Consider the following 15792-nt stretch of genomic DNA (forward strand, 5'->3'; position numbering starts at 1 on the left):
TATCCCCTTTTAGTCTGTCAAAGTGACCAAGAACATCCACAGTGTGGCATTGCCAAAGCCGGTTGAGTAGGATGTCATGGACATGGGTGATGAGTGTCCCTAGGGAAGGTAAACTGTTCCCAGGTTGGCACCAGGCCTTGGAGCCATGCAGAGTCACCAAGATGATATTGTAGTTCTGTATGACCTCAAACATCATCTGCTGAAGACTAAAACAGAATATGGACCCAAATGGGTTGATCTCGTTTAGGATGAAAAGCCCATGCCAGGACTCCAGACTTCTCCTTTGTGTGGCCCAGGAATTCCTGGATGTTGTCTCATTGCATAAGGATGCATAGTTGGACAACTGCCTTTTCTTTCTTTATGCCTAATGTGATCCTAAGCTCAGAGTGGTGAGATACCAAATGCTTACCTGCATTCTGGCCTCCATTAATGGCCAGGCCTATAATCTGTGTCGGGTTGGCAGAGTCAGACGTCTGAGGTCTAGTTCCATGTCTGAGAACATCTGCACTATCAGTGTATACATTGTCCAGGAAACTGCTCAGGGGCATCCTAGTAGCCTTGGGGTCCTACAGGCTTTTTCTGCTGTTGCCATTCACCTTTTTTATAGTCACTTCCTGACTTATCTGGAGAGAAGCTAGACTGCTAGCAAAATTAGGCTTATCCTTGGGAGGCTGTCCACAAGTCCAACTGAAAAAAGAAAGACCATCTGAAGTTGAGGTGAACGAGCTGCTCAGTGGAGCTATACATTCCAGGATAGGTTGTGGCCAAAGATTGATTAGTGTGCTCATTAGTGGGGCTTTGGCCTGAGAGATAAAATAGACTGGAATATTTTAATTTCATTTTGTTGAAGTTCCATACTGTGGTCACCTTAAGCCTCTGAGGAAAAGCATGAAGTGGTAATTTGATCACATCATGAGTTAGATCAAGGATGAGGTTTCAGTTTGGGGGCATTTTTTAGAATGTAACGTGCTTCTGAAGAATGGCTATTACCTGACCAGAGGCATTCCCAGCATGAACTGGCACTGGGCCCCTGCAGCTCCCACAGTACCTTAGCTTGATGGTCCTGGGTGGCCACCATGAAGCCACATAGACAGGACCAGAGCCATGTGGGCCCTACCATACAGGACGTGCTACCCCTGCTATAGTGGCTATGCTTCCTACCTCCTACCAGGCAGTAATGGCACCAGCCCAGACCTCACCTTTTAAGCTAATATTCTGATCCTCATACCACCAAAGCATGATTGAAAATTTTGTAACCATTTAGTATTGGCCTAAAGTTATACTGTTAGCTCACATGCTGAATGAATTAGAATTAGTTGAGCTGCACATAACAGAAAACTTAAAAATAAGGAAGGTTCAAAGTACTAGAAGTTTATTTCTCTATTGCTTAAACAAAATTGCAGGATATATTTTCAAGGGCTAGTATGGTGGTTTCATGATCATCAGGCTCTGCCATCACCCATGTGACTTCCAAATCATGGTGCAATTATCACTTTAGCATTTCAGACATCGAAAAAGGGCTGGGCAAACCAGGGCTCATCTTTTCCATTGAAGGACACTTCTCAGAAGTTGTAACACCCATCATTTTCACCTACATTCCAATGGCCATTAAATTAGTGCAAGGGAGGCTGGGAATTTAGTCTTCATTATGCATGGCCATGTAGCCAGTGAAAAAATTGGAGCAAGAAAGAAGTACAAATATTGGGGACTACCAGCAGTTTCTGTCCTACATGCTTTAGGGGATGCAGGGGAAAAAAAATCTAAGGAGAGGAACAATTTATATTCTTTGAAAGACACAGAACACAGTAATTGCTGAATCTCTAAAGGGACATAAGTTGTCATTATATACATTTCAAAGTATGTAGGTGCTTTTCAACTGCTTGGTTTTACCTAATTTGCTACAAAAAGAGCATGCTGTCCCAGGCTATGTTAAGAACACTCCCTTTCTCTCTGCACCTTTCCAGTTTTATGATTTTTTAAATTTATTGGTAAACCCTCAGATGTTCTAGACCTACTTGGGTAAGTATATTTTTAGAACTATATCTCTAGTGGAATTGCCAGCTTAAAGGAGATTTACATGTAAATTCTGATTGATAGTACCAAACTGCCTTCTAAAATAATTTTACCATTTTATGTGTTGAGCAGATTTTTATAGTTGAGACTGATAGAAAAAAAGCAGTCATAAATAAATAGCAACCTTCTGTGTTCTAAAACACTTTTTAAAACAAAATTTCCACTAGAGGGAGATGTTTAACTATCAGAAAATTAAAAAGTAACCTAAACAATAAAATTATCTTACTTATAGAATACTGTTATAATAAAATCATGGTAGTACAATGTTAGAAACCAAAGTGACCTAAAATCATATTAATAGAATGCTGGCACCAAAAGTGACCATATAGATTATCTAGGTCAACCCTCTTATAGGGAAATACACCCAGAATGTTTGAATGATTACCCATGTTGGCACAGCTATTATTGTCAGATGCGGTTGGAACATACAACTCTTTTCCCCAGATTTACTCTCTGGTGTTGTTAGTGCTATTGTACTGTTTGTGAGGAGTTGCAAGAACATGAGAATTAACATGTGTCAGCATTCATAGTCCATGCAGCATAATAAGTCAAATGGGTGGCAGTTTCTGGGGGAAGTGACAGTTAAGTATGTTTTCATAACTACTCTCCCTGAAATGCAATGAAATGAAAAAACAGATTCAAAAATAGGGAAAATTTTAAATTAAAAAGAATATTTGGTCCTGGCACAACTTCAACTACTGGGAGCTATAAAAAATAAAATTGGCAGCTTGGATAATCACAAAAGTTTGAGAGACAACCAAGAACTAGGGCAGGGTTGAACAGTAAGGTTCATCTCCTACACAAGGCCAGCCCTTCAAGACTGAAGAGGTGACTGTTTCATCTAATGCATAGAAACCAACATAGATAATCAAGTAAAATGAAGAAACAGAGGAATATGTTCAAAACAAGAAAGAACAAGATAAAACCTCAGGAAAAATCCTTAACGAAACAGAGATAAGTAATTTACCTGATAAAGAGTTCAAAGTAATGGTCATAAAGGTGCTACCCAAACTCAGGAGAAGAATGGATGAACACACGGAGAACTTCAACAAAGATATGGAAAATATAAGAAAGTTCCAAACAGAAGTCCCCAAGCTAAAGAGTACAGTAACTGAACTGAAAAATACATTGGAGATTTTAACAGCAGACAACATGAGACAGAAGAAGAGATCAGTGAACTCAAAGACAGGGCACAGGAACTCACCAAATCAAAGCAGCAAAAACGAAAAAGAATGAAAAAAAAGTGAAGATAGCTTAAGGGATTTATGGGACAACATCAAGTGTGCTAACATTCACGTTATAAGGCGTCTCAGAAGGAGAAGAGAAAGGGTCTGAAAACATATTTGAAGAAAAAATGGTGGAAAACTTCCCTAAACTGTAAAAACAGTTCTCCAGATCCAGGAACCCCCGAGAGTTCCAAATAATAGGAACCGCAAAAACCCCACACCAACACATTAAAATTAAAATACCAAAATCTGAAAACAAGGAGAGACTCTTAAAAGCAGCAAGAGAAAAACAATTGTTATGTACAAGGGAACACCCTAAAGACCTTAAGCAGATTTTTCAGCAGAAACTTTGCAGGTCAGATGAGAGTGGCATATGTATTCAAAGTGCTGAAAGAAAAATATTTCCAACCAAGAATTATCAACCTGGCAAAGTTATCATTCAGAATCGAAGAAGAGGTAAAAGAATTTTGCAGATAAGCAAAAGCTAAAGGAGTTCATCACCACTAAACCAGCCTTAAAAGAAATGTTAAAGGGATTTCTTTAAGCTGAAAAGAAATGGCACTAATTAGTAACAGGAAAACATGAAAGTATAAATCTCACTGGTAAATGTAAATATGTAGTATAGGTAGTGAATTCATCACTTATAAAGCTAATACAAAGGTTAAAAGACAAAAATAGTAAAAACAACTAACTACAATAATTATTTAAGGGATATACATGATAAAAATATGTAAAATGTAAAATCAAGAACATAAAACGTTGAGGGGGAGAGTAAACATGTAGAGCTTTGGAATGTGTTTAAGTTGTTATCAACTTAAAAGAGACTGTTATAAATGTAAGTTGTTATTTGTAAGCCTCATGGTAACCATAAAGCTGAAACCTATAGTAGATACACAAAAGGTAATGAGAAAGGAATATTAGCATACTACTAAAGAAGGTCATTTAACCACAAAGGAAGAAAGCAAGAGAAGAACAGAGAAACTACAAAACACTAGAAAAAAATGAACAAAGTGACATTAAGTACATACCTATCAATAATTACTTTAAATGTAAATAGACTAAATTCTCCAATCAAAAGAAATAGAGTAGATGAACAAATAAAAAACAAGACCCCTCTGTACGCTGCCTACAAGAGACTCACTTCAGGGCTTCCCTGGTGGCGCAGTGGTTAAGAATCCGCCTGCCAATGCAGGGGACACGGGTTCGAGCCCTGGTCCAGGAAGATCCCACATGCCGCGGAGCAACTAAGCCCGTGCACCACAACTACTGAGCCCGTGTGCCACAACTACTGAAGCCCATGCGCCTAGGGCCTGTGCTCTGCAACAAGAGAAGCCACCGCAATGAGAAGCCCATGCACTGCAACGAAGAGTAGCCCCCGCTCGCCGCAACTAGAGAAAAGCCCTCATGCAGCAATGAAGGCCCAACACAGCCAAAAATAAATAAATAAATAAAATTTAAAAAAAAAAAGAGAGAGACTCACTTCAGGTGTAAGGACACACACAGACTGAAAGTGAAGGGGTGGAAAAATATATTCCATGCAAATGAAAACCAGAAGAAATCTGTGGTAGCTATACTTATATCAGACAAAATAGACTTTTAAAAAAAGGCGATAATAAGGGACAGGAGGGCACTACATCATGATAAAGGGGTCAATTCAATAAGAGGATATAACATTTATAAATATTTATGCACCCAGCAGAGGAGCATGTACATATATAAAGCAGATATTGACAGACCTAAAGGAGAAACAGACAGCAATATAATAATAATTGGGGACCTTAAATTGATCACACATCAATGGATAGATCAGGGAGAAAATCAATAAGGAAACATTGACCTTAAAGAACACGTTAGACCAGGTTGACTTAACAGAATTATATAGAACATTCCTTCCAAAAGCAACACCATACACATTCTTTTCAGGTATATATGGAACATTCTCCAGGATAGAACATATATTCTTAACTTATATGTTATAAGTCTTAAATATAAGAAAGTTGAAATGATGTCAAGCATCTTTTCCAACCACAGTGGTATGGCTAGAAATCAATTACAAGAAGAATACTGGAAATTTCACAAATATGTGGAGATTAAAAACATGCTACTGAACAACCAATGGGTCAAAAAAGAAATGGAAGCAAAATAAAGAAATACCTTGAGACTAATGAAAATGGAAATACAACATACCAAAACTTATGGGCTGCAGTAAAAGCAGTTCTGAAAGGGAAGACCATAGCAATATACGCCTATCTGAAGAAACAAGAAAAATCTCAAAAAACCTAACTTCATACCTCAAGGAACTGAGGTATAAAGATAAAGAAGAACAAATGAAGCCCAGAGTTACCAGAAGGAAGGGAATAACATAGATCAGAGGGAATTCCCTGGTGTTCCAGTGGTTGGGACTCTGTGCTATCACTGCCAAGGGCCTGGGTTTGATCCCTGGTGGGGGAACTAAGATCCTGCAAGCCACTTGGTGGGGCCAAAAACAAACAAACAAACAAGGCAAACAAAAAAACCTATGAACATAGGTCAGAACAGAAACAATTGAAATAGAGACTAAAAAGACTTTAGAAAAGATCAATGAAATTAAGAGCAGATTCTTTGAGAGGATAATCAAAATTGATAAATCTTCAGCTAGACTCACCAAGAAAAAAAAAAACTCAAATAAAATCAGAAATGAAAGGTGAGTCATTACAACTGCTACCACAGGAATACAAAGGATCATAAGAGACTACTGTGAACAATTATGCACCAACAAATGGATAAACTCCTAAAAACAACCTTCCAAGACTGAATCAGGAAAAAATAGAAAATCTGAACAGACCAGTTACTAACAGGGAGATTGAATCACTAATTTAAAACCTCCCAACTAACTAAAATCCAGGACCAGATGGCTTCACTGATGACTGCTACCAAACATTTAAAGAGGAATTAATACCAGTGCTTCTCAAACTCTTCCAAAAAGAGGAGGAACACTTCTGAACTTACTTTACAAGGCCAGCTTACCCTGATACCCCAAACAGACAAGGGCACAGAAAAGAAAATTATAAGCCAATATCCCTGGTGAACATAGATGTAAAAATCTTCAACAAAATATTAGCAAACTAAATTCAGCAATACATTAGAAGGATCATTCACAATGATCAAGTGGAACTTATTCCAGGGATGCAAGGATGGTTCAACATTTGCAAATCAATTGATGTGCTACACCACATTAACAAAAAAGGATAAACAATCATATGATTATCTCAATAAATGCAGAAAAAGCATTTGATAAAATTCAGCAACCATTTATGGTAATAACCTCAACAAAGTGGGTATAGAAAAGCTTTTGCACTGAAAAGGAAACCATAAACAAGACGAAAAGAACCCTCAGAATGGGAGAAAATATTTGCAACCGAAGCAACTGACAAAGGACTAATCTCCGAAGTATACAAGCACCTCATGTAGCTCAACATCAGAAAAGCAAACAACCCAATCCAAAAATGGGCAGAAGACCTAAATAGACATTTCTCCAAAGAAGATATACAGATTGCCAACAAACACATGAAAGGTTGCTCAACATCACTGATTATTAGAGAAATGCAAATCAAAACTACAATGAGGTATCACCTCACACCGGTCAGAATGGCCATCATCAAAAAATCTAGAAACAATAAATGCTGGAGAGGGTGTGGAGAAAAGGGAACCCTCTTGCACTGTTGGTTGGAATGTAAATTGATACAACCACTATGGAGAACAGTATGGAGGTTCCTTAAAAAACTAAAAATAGAACTACTATGTGACCCAGCAATCCCACTACTGGGTATATACCCTGAGAAAACCATAATTCCAAAAGAGACATGTACCACAATGTTCATTGCAGTACTATTTACAATAGCCAGGACATGGAAGCAACCTAAGTGTCCATCGACAGTTGAATGGAATATTACTCAGCCATAAAAAGAAACGAAATTGACTTACTTGTAGTGAGGTGGGTGGACCTAGAGTCTGTCATACAGAGTGAAGTAAGTCAGAAAGAGAAAAACAAATACCGTATGCTAACACATATATATGGAATCTAAAAAAAAAAAAAAAGGTTCTGACGAACCTAGGGGCAGAACAGGAATAAAGACTCAGACATAGAGAATGGACTTGAGGACATGGGGAGGGGCAAGGGTAAGCTGGGACGAAGTAAGAGAGTGGCCTTGACGTATATACACTACCAAATGTAAAATAGATAGCTAGTGGGAAGCAGCCGCATAGCACAGGGAGATCAGCTTGATGCTTTGTGACCACCTAGAGGGGTAGGATAGGGAGGGTGGGAGGGAGACACAAGAGGGAGGGGTTATGGGGATATATGTATATGTATAGCTGATTCACTTTGCTATACAGCAGGAACTAACACAACATTGTAAAGCAATTATACTCCAATAAAGATGTTAAAAAAATAAAAAATTAAAATAAATAAATAAAATAGATAGCTAGTGGGAAGCAGCCGCATAACACAGGGAGGTCAGCTCCATGCTTTATGACCACCTAGAGGGGTGGGATAGGGAGGGTGGGAGGGAGACGCAAGAGGGAGGAGATATGAGGATATATGTATACGTATAGCTGATTCACTTTGTTATACAGCAGAAACTAACAACATTGTAAAGCAATTATACTCCAATAAAGATGTTAGAAAAAGATAAAGTTATTATTAAAATGTTAAAAAAAAGTGGGTATGGAGGGAATATACCTCAAGATAATAAAGGACATATATGATAAGCTCACAGCTAACTTCATACTCAATAGTAAAAAGCTGAAAGCGTTTCCTGTAAGATCTAGAATAAGACAAAGGATGCCCGTTCATGCCGTGTTTATCCAACACAGTATTGGAAGTTTTAGCCAGATCAGTTAGATTAAAAAAAAGAAATAAAAGGCATCCAAATTGGAAAGAAAGAAGTCATACTGTTACTATTCATAGATGACATGTTATTATTTATAGAAAACCCTAAAGGCTCCACTAAAAAAAAAAAACCAAAAAAACTGTTTGAACTAATTCAGTTAAGTTGCAGAATACAGAATCAATAAATCTGTTGCATTTCTATACACTAATAATGAACTATCAGAGAAATTAAGAAAACAATTTCATTTACAATAGCATCAAAAAGAATAAAATACCTACAAATAAGTTTAACCAAGGAGGTGAAAGGGCTGTGCACTGAAAACTATAAGACATTGATGAAAGAAGTTTATAACACAAATAAGTAGAAAGATACTCCATGCTCATAGATAGGAAGAATTAATGTTGTTAAAATGTCCATACTGACAAAAGCTATCTGCAGATTCAGTGCAATCCCTACCAAAATTCCAACGATGTTTTTCACAGAAATAGAAGAAACTCTTAAAATTTGTTTGGAACCACAAAAGATCCCAAATAGCCAATGCAATCTTTTTTTTTTTAATAAATGTATTTATTTATTTTTGGCTGCATTGGGTCTTCGTTGCTGCACGCGGGCTTTCTCTAGTTGCGGTGAGCGGGGGCTACTCTTTGTTGTGGTGTGCAGTCTTCTCATTGCGGTGGCTTCTCTTGTTATGGAGCATGGGCTCTAGGCATGCGGGCTTCAGTAGTTTTGGCTCGTGGTCTCTAGAGCGAAGGCTCAGTAGTTGTAGCGCAGGGGCTTAGTTGCTCCACGGCATGTGGGATCTTCCCGGACCAGGGCTCAAACCCGTGTCCCCTGCATTGGCAGGCGGATTCTTAACCACTGTGCCACCAAGTCCCTCTAAAGCAATCTTGAGAAAGAAGAATAAACCTGGAGCCATTACGCATCTTGATTTCAAACTATATTACAAAGCTATAGTGATCTAAACAATATTGTGTTGGCATAAAATGGATACATATGTCAATGGAACAGAATAGAGAACCCAAGAAATAAACCCATGCATATATGGTCAATTAATTTATGTCAAAACAGCCAAGATTATAGAAAGGGGAAAGGATAGTCTCTTCAATAAATGGTGTTGGGAAAACTGGATAGCCACATGCAAAAGGATGAAACTGGACCACTCTTACATCATACATAAAACCTAACTCAAAATGGATTAAAGATTTGAATGTAAGACCTGAGACCGTAAGACTCCTAGAAGAAAACATAGGTGGTAAGCTCCTTGACATCATTCTGGTGATGATTGTTTGGATTTGACACTAAAGGCAAAAATAAACAAGTAGAACTACATGAACCTAAAAAGTTTCTGCACAGCAAAGGAAACCATCAACAAAATTACAAGGCTGAATGGGAGAAAATATTTGGAAATCATGTCTGATAAGGTGTTAATATCCAAAACATGTAAAGAACTCATAAAACTCAATAGTGAAAAAAAAATCTGATTAAAAATGGGCAGAGGATTTGATTAGACTTTTTTCCAGAGAAGACAAACAGAAGACCAGCAGGTACGTGCAAAGGTGTTCAACATTACACTATTCATCGAGGAAATGTAAATCAAAACCACAATTAGATATAACCTCATACCTGTTAGAATGTGTAATGTAAAAAATACAAGAAATAACAAGTGTTGGTGAGGATGTAGGGAAATGGGAATTCTTGTGCACTGTTGGTCGCAATGTAAATTGGTGCAGCCACTATGGAAAATAATATGGAGGCTCCTCAGAAAGTTAAAAATGTAGCTGTTACATGATCCAGCAATTCTTCTGGGTATTTTATTCAAAGGAAACAAAAACACTAACTCAAAAAGATACATGCACCCCCATGTTCATTGCAGCATTATTTACAATAACCAAGACATGGAAACAAATTTAGTGTCCATCAATGGACGAATGGATAAAGAAAATGTGGTCTGTATATAAAATGGAATATTATTCAGCCATAAAATGAATGAAATCTTGCCATTTGTGACAACACGGATGGACCTTGAGGGCATTATGCTAAGTGAACTCGGACAGAGAAAGACAAGTACTGTATGATCTCACTTATATGTGGAATCTAGGAAACAGCATAAACAAAAAGAAGAGCAAGCTTATAGATGCAGAGGATAGATTGGTGATTGCCAGGGGAGGGGGTTGGGGGAAATGGGTGACGGTGGTCAAAAGGTACAGACCTCCAGTTAGAAAATAAATTAGTCATGGGGATCTAATGTACAGTATGGCAACTATAGTTAATAATACTTTATTGCATTTTTGAAAGTTGCTAAGAAAGTAAATCTTCAAATCATCACAAAGAAACAATTTTTGTAATTATGTGTGGTGTTGAATATTGACTATGTGATCAGTTCGCAATATATACAAATATGTAATCATGATTTTGTACACCTGAAACTAATATAGTGTTATATGTCAATTATATCTCAAAAAAATTTTTTTTAAAGAATACAATCCATAAAAAAAAAAAATACAGTCCCATATCATAGGCTCCAAAGAAAATTTACCTGATGTGATGACATTCAAACCCAAATGAAAGAAAACACTGAAATCTGATGTAGGGTATTTTGTGAAGTTACAGGACCCTTTTCTTGAATGTCTCTACCCAAAATCCTTAAGTTGTAGAGAAGAATGAGAAATGTGGGCTTAAATTGACTGTGGTAGAAAGGAATGTGCTGCTGAGGCTCATGCAGGGTCTTTGAGGTCAGGTTGTTTATAAGGTCCTTCCCTTGTTTGCCAACTGGGGTGGGTTGACCTCGTTAGCAGTATGACTGACAAGGAGAGAGATGGAGAAAAAATATCTTTTTTTTTTTTTTTAATTTATTTATTATTTTTATTTTTGGCTGTGTTGGGTCTTCGTTTCTGTGCGAGGGCTTTCTCCAGTTGCAGCAAGTGAGGACCACTCTTCATCGCGGTGCGCGGGCCTCTCACTATCGCGGCCTCTCTTGTTGCGGAGCACAGGCTTCAGACGCTCAGGCTCAGTAGTTGTGGCTCACAGGCCCAGTTGCTCCGCGGCATGTGGGATCTTCCCAGACCAGGGCTCGAACCCGTGTCCCCTGCATTGGCAGGCAGATTCTCAACCACTGCGCCACCAGGGAAGCCCAAAAATATCTTGAAGAATTCACAACACACCAAAAATAAATGAATAAAAAATGGAGGGGCCAGTAAATCATAGGCTTTATGATGACAGGATAGTTTGCCTATTCTAATGGGTATAAGGCCAAAATCCAAAACACTTACACATACTCAAACAAAAGACAAGGCATTCCTCTGAGATTTTGTTTCTTTTTCCCTTTTTTTTTGTTATAACAGCTCTATTGAGATATAGTTCACATACCATATAATTCATCCATTTAAAGTATACATTCAGCAGTTTTTAATTTATTCAGCTTTGTGCAACCATCACCACATCAATTTTAGAACTTTTTTATCACCCCAAAGAGAAACCCCATGCTCTTTATCACCCCTCATTTGCCCTTCTTCTGCCCAGACCTAACTTATCTATCTTCTATCTCTATGGATTTGCCTATTCTCGGCATTTCATAAAAGTGGAATCATATAATTTGTATGATTACAAATTTTTTGACTGGTTTCTTTCACTTAGCACAATGTTTTCAGGGTTCATTCATATTGTAGCATATATCATTACTTCATTCTTTTTAAAATTTTTTTTTGGCTGCGTCGTGAGGATCTGTCACATTTTGTTTATTCATTCGTCAGCTGAGAAACATTTCGCTTGTTTTCACCTTTTGGCTGTTATGGATAACATTTCTGAAGATATTCATGTATAAGTTTTTAAGTGGATGTATGTTTTCATTTTTCTTGTATAAATCTAGGTAGAGAATTACTGGGTCAGATGGAAGTACCAGATTATGATTAGTATGTTGAGCATCTTTTCATAAGCTTATTGGCCATTTGTATATCATCTTCGATGAAATGTCTGTTGAGATCCATTGCCCAGTTTTTAATTGGGTTATTTGTCTTTTTATTATTGAGTTGTAAGAATGTTCTGGAATTTGTTTTTGATGAGATATGGTGGTAGATGCCCACAAACAGTCTACTTTGACTACAGCTGCTCCTAACAATTCCCACTATATTCTTGAGCAGCGGAAAAAAACTAGACAGTGATTATAAGCCATTAATATCCATTTCTCCAGCAGCTGAAAATACAGAAAGACAAGTCAGATATTACCCAGACAAATGGGAAACAGTCAAGCATTATCTACTCACTCTATATCCTTAGGAAATAGCAGAAATTGCTAGATCTACTCCTGTTAACAAAAAAGATCCACAGAGTACAGAACACAAAAATGGTACAGAATTTGTTAATCATCATTTAGAAACCTTGCCATGAAAGGAATTAGAAAATGTAGATAAATTCTCTTCGAAATAATTAATCCAGGAAATAAAAGAACATGCTATATTATAACTGCACTCTCAAATGAAAGCATTCAAAGAAAATTGAATAAGAGGGAAAGAGAGCTGGGAGAAAGAAAGAAAGGAAGAATAAAATGATTATAGTGCTGAAAACTAAATTAGAAGTAGTTAGGAGTAGAATATGGAGGATAGGCTTGAGAAAAATCACCTACAAGTGCAATTGAAAAGAAGAAAAATCTGGAAGACAGACTATGAAGATTCATATGATTTTTCCAAAAACAAGAAAAAATGAAAGAGAAATTATAGGCAAATATATAATGGAAGAAAATTTACTAGAGTAAAGGAGAAAACCTGGATTTTGCAGATCAGAGTAGTTAACAGTTTATTTAACAATCCCCATTATTGAATATAGAGTTGTTTTTGGCTTTTTGTAATAAGGAGCTGTTAGTCTTTGTCTTCATTCCGTATTTCTTTATGATATATTCTTAGAATTCAAATTGCTGAGACAGAGAATATAAACATTTTAAGTTATGCATTGTCAAAACAATGTTATAGGTAAAAGTGTCATCTCATTGTTTTAATTTACATTTATCTTATTACTTGTCAGAGCAAACATTTTTCTTCCATGTAACTTGTCTTTTACCTCTGAGTTTTTAGTGCATGTTATGTGCCTTTTTCTTTTAAGTTTTCATATCTCCTTGTCATTTTTTTTTAATAAGCAGATATTCATTTTTAATTAATTAATTAATTAATTAATTATTTTTGGCTGTGTTGGGTCTTCGTTTCTGTGCGAGGGCTTTCTCCAGCTGCAGCAAGCAGGGGCCACTCTTCATCGTGGTGCACGGGCCTCTCACTATCGTGGCCTCTCTTGTTGCGGAGCAAGGCTCCAGATGCGCAGGCTCAGTAGTTGTGGCTCACGGGCCTAGTTGCTCCGTGGCATGTGGGATCTTCCCAGACCAGGGCTTGAACCCGTGTCCCCTGCATCGGCAGGCAGATTCTCAACCACTGCGCCACCAGGGAAGCCCTCCTTGTCATTTTTATAGTACAAATTTTCCTGTTTATTTCTTTTCTTTTAGTTATAAAGTCATTTTATATCGATAGTTTGTGTTTTTATGTAATCATATTTGCTTTTTTGTTATTATTGTTTGCTTAGAAAGTTCTTTCTCACTCAGTAATCAGTTACATGTCTATATTCCCTCCTAATACTTTATGGTTTCAGTGTTAACATTTAAGTAAGTAATTCACTTGGAGTTCATTTTGGTTTTTGGTATGGAGTGAGGATCTGATTTCACTCTTTTAAGAAGTAACCCATTTGCACAGCAAAGGAAACCATAAACAAAACAAAAAGACAACCCAGAGAATGGGAGAAAATATTTGCTAACGAAGCGACCGACAAGGGATTAATCTCCAAAATGTACAAACAGCTCAAGCAGCTCGGTATCAAAAAATAAACAACCCAATCAAAAAATGGCCAGAAGATCTAAATAGACATTTCTCCAAAGAAGACATACAGATGGCCAAGAGGCACATGAAAAGATGCTCAACATCACTATTAGAGAAACGCAAATCAAAACTATTTAGATATCACCTCACACCAGTCAGAATGGCAATCATCAAAAAATCTACAAACAATAAATGCTAGAGAGGGTGTGGAGAAAAGGGAAACCTCCTACGCTGTTGGTGGGAATGTAAATTGGTACAACCATTATGGAGAACAGTATGGAGGTTTCTTAAAAAACTAAAAATAGAGCTACCATATGATCCAACAATCCCACTCCTGGTCATATATCTGGAGGAAACCATAATTCAAAAAGATATATGCACCCCAGTGTTCATTGTAGCGCTATTTACAATAGCCAGGACATGGAAGCAACCTAAATGTCCATCAACAGAGGAATGGATAAAGATGTGGTATGTATATACAATGGAATATTACTCAGCCATAAAAAAAGAATGAAATAATGCCATTTGCAGCAACATGGATGGACCTAGAGATTGTCATACTAAGTGAAGTAAGTCAGACAGAGAAAGGTAAATATCATATGATATCATTTATATGTGAAATCTAACAAAATGGTACAAATGAACTTATTTACAAAACAGAAATAGAGTCACAGAAGTAAAAAACAAACTTATGGTCACTGGGGGAAAAGGGGAGGGGAGAGATAAATTGGGAGATAGGGACTGACATATACAGACTACTATATATAAAATAGATAACTAATAAGGACATTTAGCACAGGGAACTCTACTCAGTACTCTGTAATGACCTATATGGGAAAAGAATCTAAAAAAGAGTGCATATCTGTATATGTATAACTGATTCACTTTGCTGTACACGTGAAACTAACAGAACATTGTAAATCAACAACAGTCCAATAAAAATTAAAAAAAAAAAGTAACCCATATTTGCAGTACTTTTTCTTGGTTACTTTTTCCTATTACTTGGTGACATTTCATTTTACATATTTTGAAGGTAGTTTTGTCTCTTTATTTTATTTAAAAGTTGACTGTGCTTTGATACAAAAAAGTTTTTTTGTCTCTATTTTAGAATGAGGAGAGTTTATCTTCTGTTATTACTGACCTCAGCATAATAATGGAACCCACCGAATATTCAGAATTAAGTGAATTTGTGTCTAGGTAAGATATTTTCCTTTTTTTTTCTTAGGAATTTCTTTCAGTTTACAATTTTAAGTTTACCTGTTCTTTTTTCCTGATAAGTAAATATCAAAGTATCTCTGAAAGCATAACACCATTATTGTGGCTTATATTTAAGCCTATATTTTCTATGTCTCTCATTCACTCAATTAAAATTTATTGTACATTCACCATGTGCTAGGCATTAAAATAAAATGTAAGCAAAACCAGATATAATCCTTGATCCTCATGGAATTTATAGCCTAGTAGCGAAGTCAGATTAAATAATTGCAGAAATAAATCTAAAATTATGGTTGTGGCAAATGCTACAAATGAGCGTTGCACAGTGCTGTTGAAGCATGTATCAGGAATTTGACTTTCAGGGAGAACATAGAATAATTTCCTGAAACTTGAGCTAATATCTGAAAAATGAGCAGGCATACACTAACAAAAGAGGTCCTAGATAGGATAGCTTATACATAGGCACTGTGCTAGGGGGGGAACAGGAGGCCAGAGTGTCTGGGAGAGGGCAAGAGCCGGGGAGTATGGTATAAGATGAGGTTAGGAACGTATGTAAGG

At 36.9% G+C, this 15792-nt stretch overlaps 1 protein-coding gene across 2 annotated transcripts in view; it reads left to right on the top strand.

The window, feature by feature from the left end:
• CENPP (centromere protein P) overlaps window positions 1-15792 on the top strand; it is a 238686-nt gene that overhangs the window by 26214 nt on the left and 196680 nt on the right. For both annotated transcript variants that reach the window (XM_061200616.1, XM_061200617.1), the window contains exon 4: window positions 15128-15216. In XM_061200616.1, the coding sequence (XP_061056599.1) occupies window positions 15128-15216 (89 nt within the window). The remainder of the gene's footprint in view (window positions 1-15127; window positions 15217-15792) is intronic.

This window comes from Eubalaena glacialis, chromosome 9, assembly GCF_028564815.1.
Source record: "Eubalaena glacialis isolate mEubGla1 chromosome 9, mEubGla1.1.hap2.+ XY, whole genome shotgun sequence".
Classification (NCBI taxonomy): Eukaryota; Metazoa; Chordata; class Mammalia; order Artiodactyla; family Balaenidae; genus Eubalaena; species Eubalaena glacialis.